We start from the raw sequence: 23,267 nt of genomic DNA on the forward strand, positions 1-23,267 counted from the left end.
GTATGAAGTATTCACTGGGTGTCACCAGACCCAGTGTGGCCTCTGTGTATACTACCTAGATGCTCTCCGCACAACCACAGAATACTAAATAAGAGAATACTGTATATCACACAAAAATAGTTCATGCAGCCAAAATTAAACAATTAATTTGTAGCAAAATAAATTTTTAAGTTGAGATCTATAAATAGTATTTTTATGAACTTAATGTTTAATCTACACAGCAGCACTAAAAATATGAGTTACCTTGTCAAGCCCCCATTTTAATGCATCTTGCATCCCATTTTTTTCAAGAACATGTAGAACCGCATCATGGACCGTGAGAAAAAACATTGATGTTTTAATATCATCATCAAAAAATGCACTCCGTTTCAGCTTTTCCAACACACAGTCTGTAGGATGAGAATTTAGTTAGTGGTTACAACACGTATTGCACTAAACCAGGCATGTCCAAACTGCGGCCCTCCAGCTGTTGTGAAACTACACATCCCAGCATGCCCTGACACATTTTTGCTGTCAGAGAATGCTGAAGCTGTGTCAGGGCATGCTGGGATGTGTAGTTTCTCAACAGCTGGAGGGCTGCAGTTTGGACATGTCTGCACTAAACCATTGAAAATATATACACTAGGCATATACAGATCTGCCATCATACACCGTTTCTCGAATCACACTACATAGCCCCTCTCAGCGGGCCAGGTCCCGGGAGCCTCAGTCGTGGCAAGCAACTATCTTGCTCACAATGTGTGTCTTATTCACACAACTACAACAACTGAGCGTGACAAAACTACACTCATCAATTGGATGTGTGACATTTATATATCTGTGTGAGCAGTGTCGGACTGGAGCATGTATATATGCAGTTGTAGGGGCCCATGATTAGAAGTGTGGCCAGCCTCCAAAGGGGGTGTGGCCAGCCACCACAGAGGTTTGGCTAACCATTATAGAGTACCTGGTCCTGACTCCTTGATAATTTATATAGTAATTAATGTTAGTGAATGCATGATAATGTGCCAGATTAATGAAAGCAATGTACTGTAGAGAATACATCATAATCCTGTGCAGTATAAGGTAACATATGTATAATATATAATTCAAGTGCACAGTCTAGAACCTGATCCCTAGGGGAGGAGGGCCCCCCAGGCAGTGGGGCCTACCGGTGTTTTCCCCTGTACCCCTGTGGGCCAGTCCGAGCCTGTGTGTGAGTCTGAATCTGTATTCAATGTGCTACGATGCAGCAGGCACAGCTTTTTCTCACTCCAAATGGAGTTGTGCTACAGCTGCGAGTTTGTACATATTTTAAACTAATTCTCGTGCAGTTGAAGTTACAGCCAGCATTTCTAATACACTGTGTGCAGGATGTACTAAGCATCGCATCCACGATGTGGTACATCCTGTCACTTATTGGGTACATACCGGCTTAAATAACACTGGTATGTACTAAGAAATGCAATTAAAATTGCAAAGGACAGCTATCCCGGTAAGAGCTGTCCTTTGCGATAATTGATAATTCTACATAAACATGGCGTTATCCATTAGCTCCAAGCCCCGGAATGCATCACACTCTGTGGCATGGTACATATGGGAAAGTTGCCAAATTACAAAAATGTATATTTCAGATTTTTGCTTATATTTTACTTTTAGTACATCCCGCCCAGAAAGTGGTGTTTTACTGCGTCTGCGGTGTAAATAAGAAACAAAATTTAAAGAATACGCCATGCAACACCTCTTGGAGTATCTCAGTTGTGTCAGACATTTTGCTGGTGTACAGATGCTAGGTATATGGGAACTCATCTGTATCTGTATCACTTTTCATTTATGCTTCTTAGAAAACTGCTTTGTTGCTGAAATGCTCATCAAGATATTCTGATTTAAACTGCTGATTACAGTTAGAAATTATTGGCACCTAGCAACTTTCAGCCTACTGATCAGCCTACTGGAACATTTGTTGATTTAACCCTGAAGCTGTGAGCTGGACTCTAAAGCTTGGTACACACATTCCGGGTCCTTGTCTGATTGGGTTTAATGTTCCTGATCAGCCAAGCAGGAGGCATTGTGCGCCGTTTATCGGCTAACGCTCCTGCATTGGGGCTGCATACACACCTATACAATCGTCGGCCATTCACCTAATATCGGAGGACAGTCCGACGATTTTATAGGTGTGAACCCAGCTTTAGGCTGGCCACACACCTAGAGATTATCTGGTAAAGTAATGACAATCGACCATTTGCTCCCAAATGTCGGAATAGAGACAAAAATGGTTGTTCAGATTAGTTAATTTAAATGATTTTTACCAGCTTGTCTGAACAACCGTTTTCATACATTTTCCGGTGTTTGGGAGATTGGGATTGTCATTTGCTCCCATACATTACCTGATTTTTCTTCCAACCAGACACTAGCCAGCTGGTTGAAAAAATAATCTTTAGGTATATTACCAGCTTAACATCTAGGAGCGGTGAGCTGACACCACTCTTATTGAATATTTTCAGCAGAAGGACAAATACTATTCCATAAATCACTGTAAGTATTTAGGAACACATGAATATTATCAGTCCTTTCAATAATTTTAAAAGTAGGACTTTTAGTTCTAGAAAAAAGCCGCATTGCATATATTGGGCAGGATTTAGAGCTACAAGTAAAGTGACCACAATTGTGGCCTCTTTCTGTGTACAGAACAAAGGCAGATCTTTGTCTGTATTCAAAGTCAGTATCATCTATGCGACCGCTCCTCCCTCATCCGTGCTCTAGTGAAATCAGTTATCATCATCATCATCATCATCATCATCATCATTTACACCAGCCTTATTCTTGGTGCTAGAGATATGACTGAAGTAAGACAGATCTCTTCACATGCTCATCCTATTGCCTAGAGTTCTGACTATGTGCGAGCACCCAGATGCCATCCAGTTACATCTTCTCAGCCTCAAGTGGATATAAGACTGAGATCCACACAACTGTATTAACCATAATTGCTTTTAGGTGCATATGCAGACAATGATGTATGTGTAGTTTTCTAAAAATCTCAAGATCTACTCACAGATGGAATTGCTCACAAATCTGGATCAGGATCATTATACAGGTTGAGTCTCCCTTATCCAAAATGCTTGGGACCAGAGGTATTTTGGATATGGGATTTTTCCGTATTTTGGAATAATTGCATACCATAATGAGATATCATGGCGATGGGACCTAAATCTAAGCACAGAATGCATTTATGTTACATATACACCTTGTACACACAGCCTGAAGGTCATTTTAGCCAATATTTTTTATAACTTTGTGCATTAAACAAAGTGTGTCTACATTCACACAATTCATTTATGTTTTATATACACCTTATACACACAGCCTGAAGGTCATTTAATACAATATTTTTAATAACTTTGTGTATTAAACAAAGTGTGTGTACATTGAGCCATCAAAAAACAAAGGTTTCACTATCTCAGTCTCACTCAAAAAAGTACGTATTTCGGAATATTCCGTATTTCGGAATATTTGGATATGGGATACTCAACCTGTATATACATTTCTATTACTATAAATCATCCATTCACGTGCAAGTAGTATTATCTGATTAGTGTGAATTTTGACTTGGGTCTTAGTCTGATGAATATAATGTGACTAGTTACCAGCCCATCAAAATAATGGAACGGCATAACAGTAATGTCAGGGCCAGCGGCTGTGTGCGCCTGAATGGAACAACACTTGAATTCCCCCCATAGAGGTGAGAAGCAACGTTAGCCTTTTATTATATGGGATTGTATATACTGGATATATTTCAATAGTTACTGAATGGATAATAAAGTATATCAATCAATAGAAATATGTACAGCAAGTGCAGAAGAGATTGTTAATTACAAAAACACATTACACTATTTAATTAAAAAATATTGTTATTAAGTCACTGTATTTAGAAATGTCCACTTACTGTCTGCAGCAGCAATGTATGTATGTACTTCAACTTTAAGAAATTCTTTTAAAATCTGTAATACAAAACAACTACATTGATTGCATAGTCCTTACTCTCCATTATCATTGCATATACTGTACACTACTTTTTTATATACTGTATATAAATTGGAAGAAAGTACTTACACCTTTCAATGCTTTCATACCAGTCATATCAATAAATGACACTACTCCAAAGTCAAGGATTAAACTGTGGAGTTCAATCTTCGGTACTTGAATATTATATGGAAGGTCTGCATTCCAATCTATGACAATGGGCAGATCGGCTGTATTAACTGGTTGGTCCAGCTCTTCAATCCTGTTATTGTCCAGTTCCTCTTCATCCGCAGACTCTGGATTGTCATATGGTGCACAAATCATCCCTTTCTAGAGGATGACATTTTCAGAAAATATATTATTTCTGCTGTGAGAAATTAACCATGTAAATAAAACAATGTAACACATACAGTGTATATGTTAAATGTCTGTAGAGTGAACTCAATGAAAGTGTCAGGTTGCATTAAAGTATATTGTCATTTTCTGCTTTCACATATATATTGCATTCTAGATCTCACCGATGTGACGGTTAGTTCTCCCTTCTTCACCAATTTCTTTATTTTCATCAGGGCCTTGTTCCTCCTGCGGAGCACCCACAGTGGATTAAAGCCAGCCTGTAGATGAAAATAGTTTCATTGTTCACTGTTGGAAGACCATATACTGACAACATGCAATGAATCACATACTTACAGCAGCAATAAGTTTCTCTTTGAAAACTTCACTATTTGCAAAAAAGACAGGAGATGGGCATCTGAAAATTTTTACTCCTTTTGGTTCACAAATCTGTGTATAATAAGAACAGTTAATGAAACATTGTTTGTATACCTGCACATACACAGTTTTTGTCATTTAGTAATACTTACTTCATTATAGTCTTTTACATTTCTGTAGATGTCTGTTCTCTCAATATTACCTATCACTGTAAAATTGGGGCTGCAGGAAACAGGAAGATTTTATCATGTGATGATCATTACAGTACCTATATAGTAGAGACATATCTGGCTAACCAGACATAAACTTAGACAAAATATGCTATTGATTCGGCGATGGCCATGCTATAGATTTTCTTTCTACAGAATACAGCAGTTAATAAATAAAAGCATTGCATATACAGTAGATTGTTTTTCTAACTATACAATAGTATGCACTTACTGTACATTAACTAGACCTCTGAACATTCTGGGGTAAATTTACTAAGATGAGAGTTCTATTTAAGATGCCCATAGCAACCAATCAGATTTCAGGTATTATCATCCCCACCCACAAGGAAAACTTGGTTCACTAGAATCAATTATTATATGAATATTGAGAACATCCTCCTGGTCTCCAGAGATAGACTTCCAGAATTCATGGCCACTTGGTTACGTTGGATAGAATATACGTCCTCCAAAGAGTACAAAGACTACATATATGCTACTAAATGATCCGAGTTTAGCAGTTGATTGATTAAAGAGATTGCAATTCTCTTCCCCTCTGTCTGATGGTCCCCCGGGTTTGGTCACACTATATAATTTTTTTTTTATTCTTATTTTTTTTTACCTACTCTTTCCTTCTTTTCATATCTTGCTCTTTCCTATAGTTCCTCTATTTTGTTACTTATGTTACCATGATTACATCCGCTGTTTTGACAAATAACGAGTAGGCATTATGATGATTCCATTGAACACCCAATCAAAGTCTGCTTTTGCTCTAATACTAGTGTTCAGGGCGGCGAGTTATACTGCTCCTTATGGCTAATATGCAACTGATGTTAATTATGTGTCTTGAAGCTCTTGTCTATTTGGATGTAATCTTTTTATTTTCCTAAATAAAAACAGATTATAAAAAAAAAAAAAAAAAGATTTCAGCTATTATCTTCTAGACGGTGCTAGATAAATGAGAAGTAGAAACTGATTGGTTGCTATGGGCAACATCCCACCTTAAATAGAACTCCCATCTTAGTAAATATACCCCTACTACTCTAATCATACCAATGTTCATAAAACTATATAGAGTGCTTTCCAATCTATTTAATCATTTTATGCAAGGAAAGCAAAAATGTGTAAAATATTCCATTTTAAAACACTTGAAAGATGCAATAGACAATTTACTTACAATTGGACACGGAACACTACTGTGAGAAGTTCAACTCCTACACCAGCAGCAAGACCAAGATCCAGGCCAAGAATTACAGACGCTATGAATGTCAATATCCACACAAGCTATAAGGAATAACAACACTTTATATTACAATACTGCATTTTATATATTGATATAAGATATAAGAAGGACAGGAGTAGGCATCCATGTCTGGTGCTATGTGAATGCTACTAAACATTTTTCATCCCTAGATACATTGTTATTTAATCTTTATTGTATCATTATTTACTGCTTTTAAACATTTTTTCATCTTTTCATATATTGTTAATTAATCTTTATTATACCATTATTTGCTGATTGGGTTTGTGACACATGCAATGATTTATATTGAAGAGTGTCTTGAAGAATAGTTATTCAGTGATTTATTTATTAATTTAGTGGTTTCATTTTTTTTAAGGAAATGGTTTATGTTACCAATCAATCTGAACTACTATACTTAGTCCATTTTTATTTACCATCGTACTGGATGCCGGCAGTGAGAATACCGATAGTGGCATCCCGATAGTTGAAATCCAGACAGGAGAGAGGTAAGAATGTCCCCCCCCCCTCTCCCCTACCCCTAAAACCCTCCCTTCCCTTCTCACAGCCTAATCCTAACCTCCCCCTTTGTGCCTGACCCAGATCTCCCTCCCGGTGGTGCCTAAACCTACCCCCCCCCCCAAGCCCCACAGCCTAACCCTAATCCTTCCCCCTTAGTGCCTAAACCTAACCTCCCCCACGGTGGTACCTAACTCTAACGCTTTTGTGACGACACGTGATGACACAGCCGGCGCTTTGTGTCGCACAGTGGTAAAAGACACATGGTTACTTTCCTAGCCCTGGTCCTACACATGGACTTCACCAATTGCCAATATGTTATTAGTTATATGCTAGGCAATATTGTATTGTATTGTGTGGTTATTATATTGTACAGTTATATTTTATCTGTTATATTTGGTATATGTAGTTTATTTGGTTATTATATATTCAATGTAATTGTTAACTGAATAAGTCTAGGCCAGAGTGTTAGTAACATAGTTAAATCAGTTCATTGTAATGTAAGTCCCCTAGCTGTACACTCAGATGTGATTAGGATGAGTAGGTTATGTAGTAAACAGGTTCTGTATGGAGATGCAGGTAATCTGATCCTGTGCACTCCATTGTGTACAAGAGTCCAGACACCTCGTCTCCACTCCTGACTGACCAGCTTGTGTGATGAATAGACATAGGAGGGTATAACAAGAGGAGTTGAGAGAGATCTACAGAGAAGGTGAGAGAGTGGCAGGAGACTGGCTAAGAAGTAATGTTCTGTCAGGAGTTCCAGGAGGGAATTGTCATGTAGAATTGGATCACAGAAGTGTGCTGAGCTGTTTATAACCCATTCTGCTTAATAAACCACTATTGGTTTTTCATCTACTAACATGACTGAGTGATTGGAAACCAGTATCCTCACATTTGGTGGCAAGCAGAGGGATCACTCAGGTTACAAGCATGGATGCAAGATATTACAGCAGATTGGAGGCAGCAGCACAATATTACAAAGACATCAAGAAGGGAGTCCTGCAAGGACTGTGTCATGGAAACAAAATTGTAATCAATACAGTGGATACCAAGGAATCCCTAATTGGAAAACTGGCTCAATGGGACTTTGAGCACCCTTGTGATAAGGAGGAAGAGGAGGATACGGTCCAGGCCTAAGCGGAGGAGACCAGTAATGGAACCAGGGCAGTGGAGCTTGTGGTTGGAAGTTTGTCAGCATATCGGCAGGCTGGGAAGCCGGATCTGTTATTTATAGTTACCAAAATGCAGTACATTTGGGAGTACTGGAATGAAGCTCAGCGGGTAATCAACAGGTGGAGAGTATCCAGCATACAGGACAAGTTGTGTCATCTGGGGAATGCGTTCATGCACTGCAGAAGTGAAGCAGCCACATGGAATCTGCTAGGGGAGCCAGAGTTTGAGGAATTCAGGGAGGAAGTGATCGAAACAGTGGCCCAAATGACACAAAGTATACAATATACAGAGATGGAAGGGCAAGTGCTGAGTAAATTGTCTTCCCGGACAGAGCCAGAGGAAGTGGCATTGGATCGGGGGCCCCTAGATACCCCAGCATGGCGAGACATTGAGGAAGAAGTCGCTACTATCACCCGACCACCACTCGAGCAACAGAGCCTCCAAGGGTATCCTTCAGGTGAGCACCAACCAGTCCTGGCTATTGAGCCATTTACAGTGTTGTGTTTGGGGGAGGGTACTGAAAATGAGAAGGAAGTGGGGTCTGTCATCCAAACACTCCAGGAGAAGATGCACTATGCCTTCCCATTTGCAGAGGTGGAAGAGGAGATCTCTGTGAGGGCAGCAGTAGGTGGTAATGTCCCAACTATAAGCATGGCTAGTGCAGACAGTATCTCACTTCAGGCTGATCAGCATATTCGGCTGAGGGAGGCATATTGTGAAGCTATGTTCATGGCTGCCCCAGTTATTTTATCAGAAAAGGATGTTCAGGAAGGGCCCAGTGTATCCCCAGCTACTGTATCTCTCCCAGAAGATTCTGGAGGTCTGTTCCCATTCAGTGAACTTGATGGTAAGGAGCTGCAGTCTGAATGCCAGAATCTTCCCTGTGACTCAAAGAAAATACAGGTATCAGACATGGTGAAAATAGCATCAGCTCAGGAACTGGAAGGGAACATGTTGCTCTACTCTAGGGCACCTGAATGTGTTTTGGACTGGCATTGTGTGCAAGGTGAAATGACTGACTCTAACCAGGACAATGGTGTTCAGCCTGGACATGTAACAGTGAATGCAGTGAATGGAGAAGGTAATGCCACTGTCCCTGTGAACCTACATCCATGTTCCAGTACAACCATGGTCGAGTTGGTGGGTACACACAAGGAAGCTGAGCAGATTGTACTTCAGGCCAATGCATACAAGACTCAGAGTAGGATCCCACAAGTTACCCAGCCAGCCAGGCTGGAGGAAGCATTTACCCAGGATAGCACAGAAGAAACTTCTGGCATGAAGGAATCCCCATTGTGCCCTGACAATTACCATACCCGTGGTTCTTGTTTGGGGGAGGCAAGCCACTGTCCTGATGCACCAGAGGTGATGGAAGTGGGGTTCCCAGGGAATACATTGTTGGGGAGGGAGAGTGAGGGCCCCAGAGATCAGATTTTGTTTATGGAGGAAAACTGTGACTATCTGAAATTTGAGGTTATCCAGTTGGGTGTAGGGGAATTATTAAGTCCCCAGGCGCAGTTATTGGACTTACTGAATTACACTGTTGCACATGCTGTTACCCCAACCCAGCGGCTGTCTACAAAGGGGACTTTGATTAATGTATTTGGATGGGACACCGGGGGGAAATACAAGAACTATGGGCAGCTGATCACGTTTCCACCGGACCCTGGTAAGACTGTATTGATTTATGTACTGTGGGCCACGCACCCACCAGACCGGGGAAAGAAATTCCCATACAAGCCTCATGACAATTACCACAGACTTTGGACCTGGGACGCTGGTGGGCTCCGTACAAACTGTAAAATGCTATTCACAAAAACCACCAGATCCACAAGAGACTCCAACCGGTCAATGTTATGATGGGGCACAGACTGTCTGATGTAGAAGAGCATCACTGCGCTCAGCAAGCTTCAGCTACTTAGGACACAGGCCTAGAAAGTAGGGGGAGGTAATGTGACGACACGTGATGACACAGCGCTTTGTGTCGCACAGTGGTAAAAGACACATGGTTACTTCCCTAGCCCTGGTCCTACACATGGACTTCACCAATTGCCAATATGTTATTAGTTATATGCTAGGCAATATTGTATTGTATTGTGTGGTTATTATATTGTACAGTTATATTTTATCTGTTATATTTGGTATATGTAGTTTATTTGGTTATTATATATTCAATGTAATTGTTAACTGAATAAATCTAGGCCAGAGTGTTAAGGCCAGTATTCACGGCCCGATTTGGGAGAGATATGTGCTGAGCGAACCGCTCAGCACACATCTCTCTTGGCGCTCAGCACAGCGCGATCTGTGCTGAGCGTGCGGGGGAAGACGGGGGGACCGCTCATTTCACCCAGCGGGTGAAGTGAGCGACCCGCTAGCAGCAGCGATAGCGATGTGCGGGGCCGCGCATCGCTATCGCTGAGGGGGCTACACACGGAGCGATGTTGCTGAAAATCTAAGCAATCTAGTCAGATTGCTTAGATTATCGCTCCGTGTGTACCCCCCTTTAGTAACATAGTTAAATCAGTTCATTGTAATGTAAGTCCCCTAGCTGTACACGCAGATGTGATTAGGATGAGTAGGTTATGTAGTAAACAGGTTCTGTATGGAGATGCAGGTAATCTGATCCTGTGCACTCCATTGTCTCCACTCCAGACACCTCGTCTCCACTCCTGACTGACCAGCTTGTGTGATGAATAGACAGGGGAGGGTATAACAAGAGGAGGTGAGAGAGTGGCAGGAGACTGGCTAAGAAGTAATGTTCTGTCAGGAGTTCCAGGAGGGAATTGTCGTGTAGAATTGGATCACAGAAGTGTGCTGAGCTGTTTATAACCCATTCTGTTCAATAAACCACTGTTGGTTTTTCATCTACCACCATGACTGAGTGATTTGGAACCCAGTATCCTCACAGCTTTCCTCTCCACTGCCTAACCCCTCCTCCACACATTCTAACTCTTCCTCCCCCCCCTCCCGTAGCCTAACCCACCCCCCCTGGGGGGTGCCTAAACCTAACCTCCCCCACCCGGCACTAGCCTGCCCACAATACTTACAGGCGGGATGTTGGCTGTCGGGATTCCAGCGCCGTTTCCTGAGACCTGACCCTGTCAGGATTCTGGCATCATCAATCTGACGGCTGTCGGGATTCTGGCATCGGTGTTCTGGCTGCCAAGATCCCAACAGCCAGCATCTTAGCCGCATCCCGAAGCCAGGCATACAGATAAAATGCATGTCAGACCAACAGACATTTTATCTGCCACTGCCAATATTCGGGACATACACTGTGAGATCTCTCACAGTGTATGTCACATGATATTGGTGCATTTCCGTGGTTGGCCGCAGCAGGGTATACACTGCCCAATGTGGCCGACATGACACTTAGAAAATATTGCATCGGAGGGACATGCTGGATGATCCGGCATGCCTGACTGATCAATATTTTGATAATGGTCATCCACATACACGCTGCAATTATCTGGCTGTTCTGCTGTTATTGGGCAGATCGGCCAGATAATTGTACGTGTTTGCCCAGCATTAGGTTTGCAATTACTAGTGAGAACTAGCTCAGTCTGCATAGTGTGCGTGACACCAATCTGCACATGCCCAGAAAACTGCTAGGAGATAGAGGAATGTTTCTGCTCATTAGGTTCGTTTTCAATGATGCCTAATGAGTATTTTGCAAGAAAAAAGTAATGGTTTTAAACAGGATGTAAATGTTGTGGCATATGCCTGATGTACGCTCCCAATGCAGAGCCATACACATCTTGTGATGTACTGCACATACAAAAAAATGGGGACGCAGGTGCATTATGCAAGCATCACTACTCATAATTTAAATAAATATTACAATTAAGTATCATAGAAGAGATTGTTAGCAGATATTTGGCTTTTAATACAAAAAAAGTAAGATGCACTAAGGTTAAATTTAAGTGTTTTTTTTACATTTCTTTTTCTTCTATTTGTTCATTAAAACATAGGTTGATCCCTTGCAAAGGTAAATTGGATGTTATTAATAGACAGTTAAGGGCCCTACACATGTAACGATCGGCCGCCGAGCTGCCCGACGGCGGATTCGGTCGACGGGCGACCCGGCGGGGGGGGGGGGGGGGGGGGAGGCAATGACGGGGGGAGTGAAGTTCCTTCACTCCCCCCTTCACCCGGCTCCGTAGAAGTGCAGGCAAATATGGACGAGATCGTCCATATTGGCCTGCATGCACAGCCGACGGGGCACCAGCGATGAACGAGCGTGGGGCCGCGCATCGTTCATCGTTGCTGCCTCCACACTGAAAGATATGAACGGTATCTCGTTCATTAATGAATGAGATCATTCATATCTTTCAGTCAGATGGACGAGTGTGTAGGGCCTATAACAAAATGCAGAACACATGAGCAATATCACATTGCAACAGTATTAGCAAGCTACAACAAATAGTAATGAACGTACACAGTCATACTTATCTCGCCTGAATAACACAGGGACTTCAGTGACCTTCATCAGCATTCCTTTTAAATTTACCAGGATTATAGCTGCCAAAACAGACTAAAAATACTCTTTTAATTAGACATGTAAATAGCATTTGTATACAAGTGTCACAATAAAGAAAAAAGTTAAGCCTTCACATACAAGAATGTGCCTATTAACACTAACCGTTTCTTGGCAAGTGGTCATGATTTTTAAGGAAAAACATTCTTAAATATTTGTATTAAAAGAGTTAATATGTGGATAAAGCTGGATATAGTACAATATATAAAGTACTGTATATAACATAGCTCATGGAAAATTATTTGCTCTTCTATGGTCTTGGATCTTTTTTGGTAACTTCTAATATCCTTTTATATATATATATATATATATATATACTTCACAAATGTACCGGCACTCCGAAAAAGTAAATAGATCTCCCTTGCTGCGGTGCCCTCCAGGTCAAAAGCTGACGAACATGAAGTGAAATGATGGCGGCACTCAGGCAGTCTTTATAAATGCAAAGAAAGTCCCTTTAATCGCCTACATGTTTCGGGGAAACTCCCCGTCCTCAGGGCTAGACAAACAATGAATCACCACAAATACAAGCTTTAAATACAACACAAACATAGACATCAGTGTGAAAATTGTACTCACCTGTCCTCACGGCGCTACCATCCGCCTGCACACGTTGCACATTTCCATGTCGCCGGGCTATGACGTCACAGTGCGCCGCGGGGCAGGGAGATCGTCATGACAACGAGTACAACACCAGAATAACAATACAGACTCCCATAGAACGAACAGAGTCTGAAAGAAAGACATGAACATGAATAAAACAACACATTTAAAATACATAAACATTGCTGTTTAAGGGGAAGGTCCTGATAAATATTAGCTGTCACTAATAATAATAGTAATGAACTTATCTAGTGAAAAAATTCTTAAGGTATTAAAAATACAGAGACCCTGGTGGCCTGAATGAAAATTTGGGGTTACAGTGTTTCCTTTGAGTTCTCTATTTTTTGGGGTCACACTGAAATATTTATAGCTAGTGAGATCACGTATAATTGTTTGGTCTCTGTATTTTTAATACCTTAAGAATTTTTTCACTAGATAAGTTCATTACTATTATTATTAGTGACAGCTAATATTTATCAGGACCTTCCCCTTAAACAGCAATGTTTATGTATTTTAAATGTGTTGTTTTATTCATGTTCATGTCTTTCTTTCAGACTCTGTTCGTTCTATGGGAGTCTGTATTGTTATTCTGGTGTTGTACTCGTTGTCATGACGATCTCCCTGCCCCGCGGCGCACTGTGACGTCATAGCCCGGCGACATGGAAATGTGCAACGTGTGCAGGCGGATGGTAGCGCCGTGAGGACAGGTGAGTACAATTTTCACACTGATGTCTATGTTTGTGTTGTATTTAAAGCTTGTATTTGTGGTGATTCATTGTTTGTCTAGCCCTGAGGACGGGGAGTTTCCCCGAAACATGTAGGCGATTAAAGGGACTTTCTTTGCATTTATAAAGACTGCCTGAGTGCCGCCATCATTTCACTTTATATATATATATATATATATATATATATATATATATATATATGTTATTACGGCACTCAATGTCCTTATTAAAACCACCGGGGTGCCTTCCTCCACTAGTACACACTTGTAATGGTTCTCTGGGATGGATAGCTTCTCCACTCCTTCTGTAGAAAGAGCCAGGAGGTACTCCACGGATTTTGTAGGCAACGGTATAAAGTGTATTCAAGGCATCAAAACAAACAGTGCAGACATAGTTTCAGACACCAACGTTTCAACGCCATTAAGGCAGTTTTGTCAAGGTGCTATGCTGTTTCACGTTTGCACAGCTTAGCACCTTGACAAAAATGCCTTAATGGCGTTGAAACGTTGGTGTCTGAAACTATGTCTGTAATGTTTGTTTTGATGCCCTGAATACACTTTATACTATTTCTTACAAAATCTGTGGTGGAGTGCCATCTGGTTCTTTCTACAGAAGGAGTGGATAAGCTATCCATCCAAGGGAACCATTGCAAGTATATATATATACACACACACATATGCTATCTAGAGACATCTTAACTAAGATTCATATATTGTTACAATATCTCCTCTTATTAATCTACCCTATAGCTCAGTACTTACAAGTCCTCCGCTCAATCTGACCAATTCATTATTTTTAACATTGAATAAAGTATGTATTGCAGCATTGTTTATTTTAATATTGTTTATTGAGTTGCTAAAGGAACATGATTTTAGATATGTAGTAATCCATGTGAACCACGTTATTAATTGATCAGATGAATAGCACAGCTGTGTAGTGTAGTATAAGAATGACCGTGAGAGAGACCTAAGCCACACACCCCTGACGAAGTCCATCGTCGAAACGCGTTGGGCGTGGCTAACGGAACGTTGGACGTTGTGACGTCATCTGATCAGTCATCGCCTAGCAACGAGCGGTGCTCGCGGCACCCGAGGCCAGCCGTTTGAATTTGTGCGGGAGAGAGCGGTCCGGACGCTTGAACCATTACATGGATCATGGAGCCTACTTTTAGAAGCTAAGATGTATGTGAGCATGTATTGTAATTAAATGGAATTGTAATTTTTACTCACACCTGCGCCCTCCACTTTTCTTCTTGTGTATATATATATATATATATTCTACTAGAAACGCTGTAATGCTTTGTGGGAATTGGATCCATAGCAATGTGCCACCGTGCAATCTGGCTGCTCACATTACTGATTATTATGGTGGAAAATCCTGACTAGTTTTTGCATGAGGCAAACTGAGCAGATACTGGCATCCCGTCCATTGGGATGTCAATTACAGTACATCCTGTTACTTCACCCGACCATTCCGGAGGAACTTAACTATGAACTGAATTCCCCCTTTGTCGCCTTCAATTCCAGTGCCCAAGGGGTATATCTCAGGCACTGCCAGGCTCTCTCTCATTATTCATAGTCCTTGATAGTAATAATTGTGTGAACAGAAATGGTTGGTCCCAATACATTATTTTCACTTAAAACAATAAGTACATTATTAATGTAATATCACAATACAATTCAGTTAATGCACATGAATATTTATTACTCTACTTAATAATTGTAAAAAGGACTGTTACCTTTGGTAGCGGTTCTAGGAGGTATCCAAGAGCCAATGTCACTATTAAAACAATTGTGCCAGATATTATGCCAGCAACCTGTGACAGGATAATATAAAATTTTAATGTGGTAGAACATAACATTTTAGGTTCATTTTCAGGGATTATGAGATATAATGCATTACTGATGATAGTTTACTTGTAGTATATAGCATATAACCCTATGACTGTTTCTATGGGAAATCACTGCATTCTAGCTTCATCTAAAATCAGAGCTTGTTATTATTCATGATGATATTCCAGATTGATACAATAGGAAAATTGTATATTTTCTTGCAGTGTGGATCTGTGGTTGGGCTTTGAAAGATATGACAGACCTGCTAAACTTCCACTCTTTGCAGATCATCAACCAAATTTCTACTGACACTCAATTGCTGGCTTCTTGCCAAAACAGTGAATGGGGTATGTACAGTATGCTTGATAGCCCAGGAGGAAACTGCTTGCTTATCATGGAGACAAGTACAGTAATAGACTACTGTAATTTTGATGCGTGATATTAATATGCAATGCAAATAAAAAATTTAATAGTTCTCATTATATTTCAACAATTTGAACCTCAGCACACTTCAAGAAATATAAATGTGAAGGTCACTATATACACGTCTTCCTTTATTTATTTTATAGTTTGAACCAATAATGTTTTTACTGAATAATGACCAGCTACAGGCCAATTTACAAAGAAATGTATACGGTTAACATTAACATTGAGCATGCCCACTACTGCTATCATGATGGTAGGCCTATTTTTAGTGTAGGCCTGGAGCTATAGCTCCATCTGCCTCATTGCTAATCTGGTCCTGATGCTACGCTATTACACTTTGAGCATCTCAGTCGCACTGGGCTTCTCACATCATATGATGTTTAGATAATAGGTGTATGAGGAATCACCTGCATGCATTGGATTTAGATTTCTTCTACTGTTCAATCTAATGCAAGGCTAGCACATTCCTTTAGTCAGATGGCTTGGCATCTATAAAATATGTACTGTAAAAGGGGAGAGAGAGAAGGCTCTTGTGTGGGCGCACTCTTTAGAAAGAAAGGAAAATTCCTATACCATATGAAAAGAAATGTTTAAAACATAATTTTTAATGTTAACATTTAAAACGAGATTACCCATATAAATGATCCATGCGAAAAAAAGGATATAATAATTAAAGTTTTTAAAATGTTCTGGTCTGTTTTATCACAGTGTGTGATTGGAAAGGTTGTAGACATTTGATCGTCTTACCCCCATTTCCCCTGACCAGTACAGAATATCTGTATTGATGGGACCGGGGAGTGGTCATAAAGGATTATTTGATAAGTACGTCCCAATAGGGCTACTTAATTCAAGAATTAATGGTCACCAGCATTCAAAAGGACCTGACTTTCTGACGTATGCCACAATGATTGGTCGTAAGCCTCAAATATGAAAGAATATCATAGAGGTAAGAATTAGTGGTGATACTGCTGTTGGCGTCACAACTCACATAGAAAGGGAATTAATCCCTGCTCTACAACACCAGGTATTCGCAGGAAGTCTCCTCTCCCGGTACTAACCCGGCCCAACGCTTTTTGGCTTCCAAGATCGGACGAGATCGGGCATTGGCAGCGTGGTATGATAGTAGAGAGTTTATATGATAGTACACCAATGAGAGTGCACCTATATAGGAAATAAGAGAAAGAGTGGAGAGAGTTTGGGAAGCCAAAGAAAGAGATGAATAAGTAAAGTAGAAAATGTGTGGATCTACTTTCTACGTTAGGCACGGCTCATCAGATCCCACGTCTGTGGTATTGTGCTCCGTGGATCGCAGATGAGAGTCCACGAAAAAATAGTAGCGCATGAACAGGAGATACAAAATCTATGATTTTGGTTAAATTGTCTAACAAAAGACAACACAAAAACTGGTGAGAGATTGCGTTAGAGATCAGATAGATCATACAATAATTATCTGTGTCACCAGAGAAATCAGCCCTTAATAATGGGCGCTGGTATTTGCACATAGGTGGAAAGAGAAAATTAGTTTTCAAGATTTAAATACATAGCATGTTACTCAGGCTGGGCAAACAATGCAATCGTGGTATTTAAACATCAATTTGAGGAATCTCATTAAGGATCATAATACACCCTGTGCTGAGTGGAGAAATTCATTTACGTTGGAAAATCAAGTGTTATAAATCACATAGACTAAGCCAGAAAAGCAATATTATTATCAGTAACCAAAATAGCACTGAAGATCACAATGGATGGAAATCATATAGCAGTATACTGGCCTCTGCTGGTGATAAATCGGCCAAACAGTGTAAGGTATCTACCAGGTACTGCAATAGCAAATCAAATGGAAAAATATAAATGTATATACAGCTTCTGTTTGGGAATAAAGCCTATGGCAACAATCTGTATGTACACTTCACGAGTCTGCTAGGATATGTGGTGAAATACAGAATATAATTGTACACAGATATAATACTGCTGTTTGTGTGTATTCTACACAGGACAGCTGTGGGCTTACGATCACCAAGAGTTCACAAGAGTTCACTCCATATGCGGTCCCCCCCGTGGAAGACGCGTTTCGCCCTGGCGGGCTTGTTTACTTCCGGGTTGAACAAGCCCGCCAGGGCGAAACGCGTCTTCCACGGGGGGGACCGCATATGGAGTGAACTCTTGGCTCCTGCATTTGTACCTGACGATGCCCTGACCTGCCCATCCTGACTCTTTCAATCCTGGTGATCGTAAGCCCACAGCTGTCCTGTGTAGAATACACACAAACAGCAGTATTATATCTGTGTACAATTATATTCTGTATTTCACCACATATCCTAGCAGACTCGTGAAGTGTACATACAGATTGTTGCCATAGGCTTTATTCCCAAACAGAAGCTGTATACACATTTATATTTTTCCATTTGATTTGCTATTGCAGTACCTGGTAGATACCTTACACTGTTTGGCCGATTTATCACCAGCAGAGGCCAGTATACTGCTATATGATTTCCATCCATTGTGATCTTCAGTGCTATTTTGGTTACTGATAATAATATTGCTTTTCTGGCTTAGTCTATGTGATTTATAACACTTGATTTTCCAACGTAAATGAATTTCTCCACTCAGCACAGGGTGTATTATGATCCTTAATGAGATTCCTCAAATTGATGTTTAAATACCACGATTGCATTGTTTGCCCAGCCTGAGTAACATGCTATGTATTTAAATCTTGAAAACTAATTTTCTCTTTCCACCTATGTGCAAATACCAGCGCCCATTATTAAGGGCTGATTTCTCTGGTGACACAGATAATTATTGTATGATCTATCTGATCTCTAACGCAATCTCTCACCAGTTTTTGTGTTGTCTTTTGTTAGACAATTTAACCAAAATCATAGATTTGTATCTCCTGTTCATGCTCTACTATTTTTTCGTGGACTCTCATCTGCGATCCACGGAGCACAATACCACAGACGTGGGATCTGATGAGCCGTGCCTAACGTAGAAAGTAGATCCACACATTTTCTACTTTACTTATTCATCTCTTTCTTTGGCTTCCCAAACTCTCTCCACTCTTTCTCTTATTTCCTATATAGGTGCACTCTCATTCGTGTACTATTATATAAATTCTCTACTATCATACCACGCTGCCAATGCCCGATCTCGTCCGATCTTGGAAGCCAAACAGCGTTGGGCCGGGTCAGTACCGGGAGAGGAGACTTCCTGCGAATACCTGGTGTTGTAGAGCAGGGATTAATTCCCTTTCTATGTGAGTTGTGACGCCAACAGCAGTATCACCACTAATTCTTACCTCTATGATATTCTTTCATATTTGAGGCTTACGACCAATCATTGTGGCATACATCAGAAAGTCAGGTCCTTTTGAATGCTGGTGACCATTAATTCTTGAATTTAAGTAGCCCTATTGGGACGTACTTATCAAATAATCCTTTATGACCACTCCCCGGTCCCATCAATACAGATATTCTGTACTGGTCAGGGGAAATGGGGGTAAGACGATCAAATGTCTACAACCTTTCCAATCACACACTGTGATAAAACAGACCAGAACATTTTAAAAACTTTAATTATTATATCCTTTTTTTCGCATGGATCATTTATATGGGTAATCTCGTTTTAAATGTTAACATTAAAAATTATGTTTTAAACATTTCTTTTCATATGGTATAGGAATTTTCCTTTCTTTCTAAAGAGTGCGCCCACACAAGAGCCTTCTCTCTCCCCTTTTACAGTACATGTACTCTCTGGCTCTGGGCGCACCACCAACTAGGACGACGCCATTAATTTAAGAAAAAACAGCAGCTTTTTTCTTTCCAATTTTGGAGTGTCTATTTGTCCGTTTTTGGTTTTCTCATATCAATACTGTATCAATTTGACTGGTGCCCGATCGTCCTCTGTCTAATCTATAAAATATGCCCTATTCAGGGATGTAGTAAAAATGTCGACACCACAATATAGTCAGTTAATGTGTTAACATGCAACATGTCGACATTGTTAGACTGTCGATGTGTGAAATGTTGACATTGTCAGAATGTTGACATTAGGGTTAGGCTGTGGGTGAGAGGTTAAGGGTTAGGCTTCAGGGGTGCGAGGTTAGGGTTAGGCACTAGAGGGAGGGTTAGGGATTTGGGATAGGTTAATGATACCTATGGAACGCCGGAGGATCAGAGATGTGACCCGGAAGTGATGGTCACATGACAACTGGGACACAGAGCCGCTGCAACCAACAGGAGCAGGTACAGTAAGTGACCACTGGGTCAGAGATGGGAAGCGGTTAACATACCGCTAGTCGGTATCCTGGCAATACAGATGTCGGAATCCCGTCAAGCAGTGAAATACCAATGCCGGAATACCAGCGACACAGGCTATTTTCCCTCTGTGGGTGTCCACGACACCCACAGAGAATATAACCTGTGGCGAGCACAGTGAGCCACCGTGACCACAGTGTGGCGAGTGCAAAGCCCACATTGGGGCTTTCTAGTGCTCACCCGCTGCCGGCATACTGATGGCCGAGATGCCTGTGACAGTATACTGACGGCTGGCATCCCGGTCGCCGGTATATCATATGGAATCCTCAGAGACAATTTGTCAACATTCTAACATGTTGACATTTCATCAGTTTCTGCATGATGAATGTCAGCCTGATTAATGTTGTGATCATATCCCCAAATTTTGTGTGACCCATCTACTGCTGTTCTCTTTCCCCTTTCGCACTTGAAGTTGGGTCTGTATGGCAGCTTCCAAATGCAGATGCATTATGGGAGAGAACATTACATTTTGAGGGTGCAGTATGGGGGCAAAACATAGTATGTGGTATAATGTATTATATACACACTACATCTAACACAATATTGTATCTTTAGACAACACAGTGTTGTATGGATTTGAAAAAAGAAAAATAAGAAATACAACTCTAAAGTATTACTTGTATAGGTTTATTGAGGTACCCGTTCGTAAACAATATACCTAGTACATAATTTCTCATTTTAGGTTCAAGTTATTAAATACTGTAAATGGCTGCCTTTTTAATACCTGGGTTTTGCCTCCAGTATTTTCTTGTATAGATGACCTTGATAAAGAAGAACTTGCAGCAAATCCTTTAAATGCCCCACACATTATGTTACTAAATCCAAATGCTATTAATTCCTGTAGTAGAGATTGAGATATTAGAACAATTCTTTTCTAGCAACATTGCATTGCTTATACACACAAAGAACCATTGCCATGGGTTACAGTAACAATGTAATTCATGGGTAATTTCTATTTTATATGCCTTAATCCCAAGTAACTATTACCCTTAAAGCGTGAGAAAAGAAAATGTGTAAATAAGAAGGGTCTACATAATATATATAATAACCTAAGCTATACAATCTGGATAGCGAAACTATGAGAACAAGGTAGTATATACACAACACAGGAAAATCTGCAGGAAAACATTTTCCAGGTGGCAGAGGCTAAAGCATTGCATTGCTTGGACACAAGGGGGCAGTAGTAGTTGTATAGAGAATCTTCCCTGTTTCATACTGAATCTTTTTCAGGTTCCCTGTGATGCTGAAAATGCGCTAAAATAAGAAAGGACCTGTTTTTTTCTATTTATAACAAATATATCTTAAAACACCTGACCTTGGTCAGAGAGGCAATGCATATGGATCATGGGCAGCCTTGAGGGCATGTAGAGATTGATTTGTGATATATGAAAATGGTACTACAGACTGAGTATCCTGTCTCCAAAATGCTTGGGACCAGAAGTATTTTGGATATCAGATTTTTCCGTATTATGGAATAATTGCATACCATAATGAGATATCATGGTGATGGGAACCAAGTCTAAGCACAGAATGCATTTATGTTTCATATACACCTTCTACACACAACCTGAAGGTCATATAATACAATATGTTTAATAACTTTGTGCATTAAAAAAAGTTTGTGCACATACACACAATATATTTATGTTTCATATACACCTTATACACACAGCCTGAAGGTCATATAATATGTTTAATAACTTTGTGTATTAAACAAAGTTTGTGTACATTGAGCCATCAGAAAACAAACGTTTCACTATCTCAGTCTCACTTAAAAAATTTCGTATTTCGGAATTATCTGTATTTCGGAATTTTTGGATATGGGATATTCAACTTGTAGTATACAGCCCTGGCCCTACACATATTCTCAATACACACACTTATTTAAAGGGTGTTAAAACAATTCACACTTCAGTATATTATTTTGACCAAAATAAAAATAACAGTTTGAACACAACGTAATAATTTGAGAGCATAAATTAAAGTGTCAAATGCTACATCTATTTAACCCCTTTTTTCTATCACGGCAATATAGCAGCAGGGCTGCAATCAGAAATTGTTGAGCCCAGGACAGACAAATTAGACAGATTCTCCCCCTTCAAAAATAAAGATTCTGCCACACAGCTCCACCCCTATGTGATGTCACACATCATGACGTTACATATAGGTGGATCGTTGCGGACCTGCAGGAACAAATCACAGAGAGCTGATGCACAGGGAAGGCATGTTTTAAGAAGTTGTTGCACAGCCTGGTGCAGCTCTCCAGGTATTGGCGGTAGGAGCCAGTGGTGGGTCCCCCTCTCTGTAAGGGCCTAATACTTCAGTCCCCACAATCCCCCCCAATGGCGCCCCTGTATGGCAGCGTGTAGACAAATCCTGATTTAATCTAATAATATTTGTTCATTTTGAATGTTATCTTCAATGTTTGATATAACTCAGTCAGCAATCAAATTGTAGCCAAGATTTATCAAGCCTTGGAGAGTGATAAAATGCACGGTGATAAAGTACCAACCAATCAGCTCCTGTCATTTTTCAAACAAAGCACATGTCAGTGAGGAGCTGATTGGCTGGTACTTTATCTCCGTGCTATTTATCCCTCTCCAAGGCTTGATAAAAAAGTTTAACTATTTCATAAAGATATCATAAGCATAAGTTACATCAATGTTTGTCCAATGGGAACAGGTCACTAAAATGCATAAAAATAATAATAATAATAATAATAATAATAATAATAACATAGTGATATTAATTAGATCATTCTTAGACATCTGTAGTGCCATTACTCTTGAATTTGCTGCAATTTTCTGGAGGAATATTTGAAGCCTAATGCTTAAATAGCAATTTAGAGATTACAAATAATAAAACCTAAAGATACAGAGGATAGACTGTAATGTTGCATCCTTTCTGATCTTTCTCTATGCTCCTCCCACTGAACGCACTCAATCATTCACATCCACTACCATAACACATGTACAGTAGTTGT

The 23,267-nt window shown here is 40.3% G+C and overlaps 1 protein-coding gene and 2 pseudogenes across 1 annotated transcript in view; 1 reads left to right on the plus strand and 2 right to left on the minus strand.

Annotated features, from left to right (window-relative positions):
• Positions 1 to 23,267, minus strand: part of LOC134932548 (chloride anion exchanger-like) — a 115,023-nt gene that overhangs the window by 10,486 nt on the left and 81,270 nt on the right. The window contains exons 9-18 of the mRNA XM_063927077.1: positions 21,009 to 21,122; positions 15,452 to 15,529; positions 12,290 to 12,385; positions 6,094 to 6,200; positions 4,863 to 4,932; positions 4,690 to 4,782; positions 4,518 to 4,613; positions 4,090 to 4,329; positions 3,923 to 3,977; positions 244 to 389 (exon numbers count right to left, since the gene is read on the minus strand). Of these exons, the coding sequence (XP_063783147.1) occupies positions 244 to 389; positions 3,923 to 3,977; positions 4,090 to 4,329; positions 4,518 to 4,613; positions 4,690 to 4,782; positions 4,863 to 4,932; positions 6,094 to 6,200; positions 12,290 to 12,385; positions 15,452 to 15,529; positions 21,009 to 21,122 (1,095 nt within the window). The remainder of the gene's footprint in view (positions 1 to 243; positions 390 to 3,922; positions 3,978 to 4,089; positions 4,330 to 4,517; positions 4,614 to 4,689; positions 4,783 to 4,862; positions 4,933 to 6,093; positions 6,201 to 12,289; positions 12,386 to 15,451; positions 15,530 to 21,008; positions 21,123 to 23,267) is intronic.
• LOC134938983 (5S ribosomal RNA) lies at positions 16,981 to 17,099 on the minus strand (annotated as a pseudogene).
• On the plus strand, positions 19,085 to 19,203 carry LOC134938031 (5S ribosomal RNA; annotated as a pseudogene).

This window comes from Pseudophryne corroboree, chromosome 6 (assembly GCF_028390025.1).
Source record: "Pseudophryne corroboree isolate aPseCor3 chromosome 6, aPseCor3.hap2, whole genome shotgun sequence".
NCBI lineage: Eukaryota > Metazoa > Chordata > Amphibia > Anura > Myobatrachidae > Pseudophryne > Pseudophryne corroboree.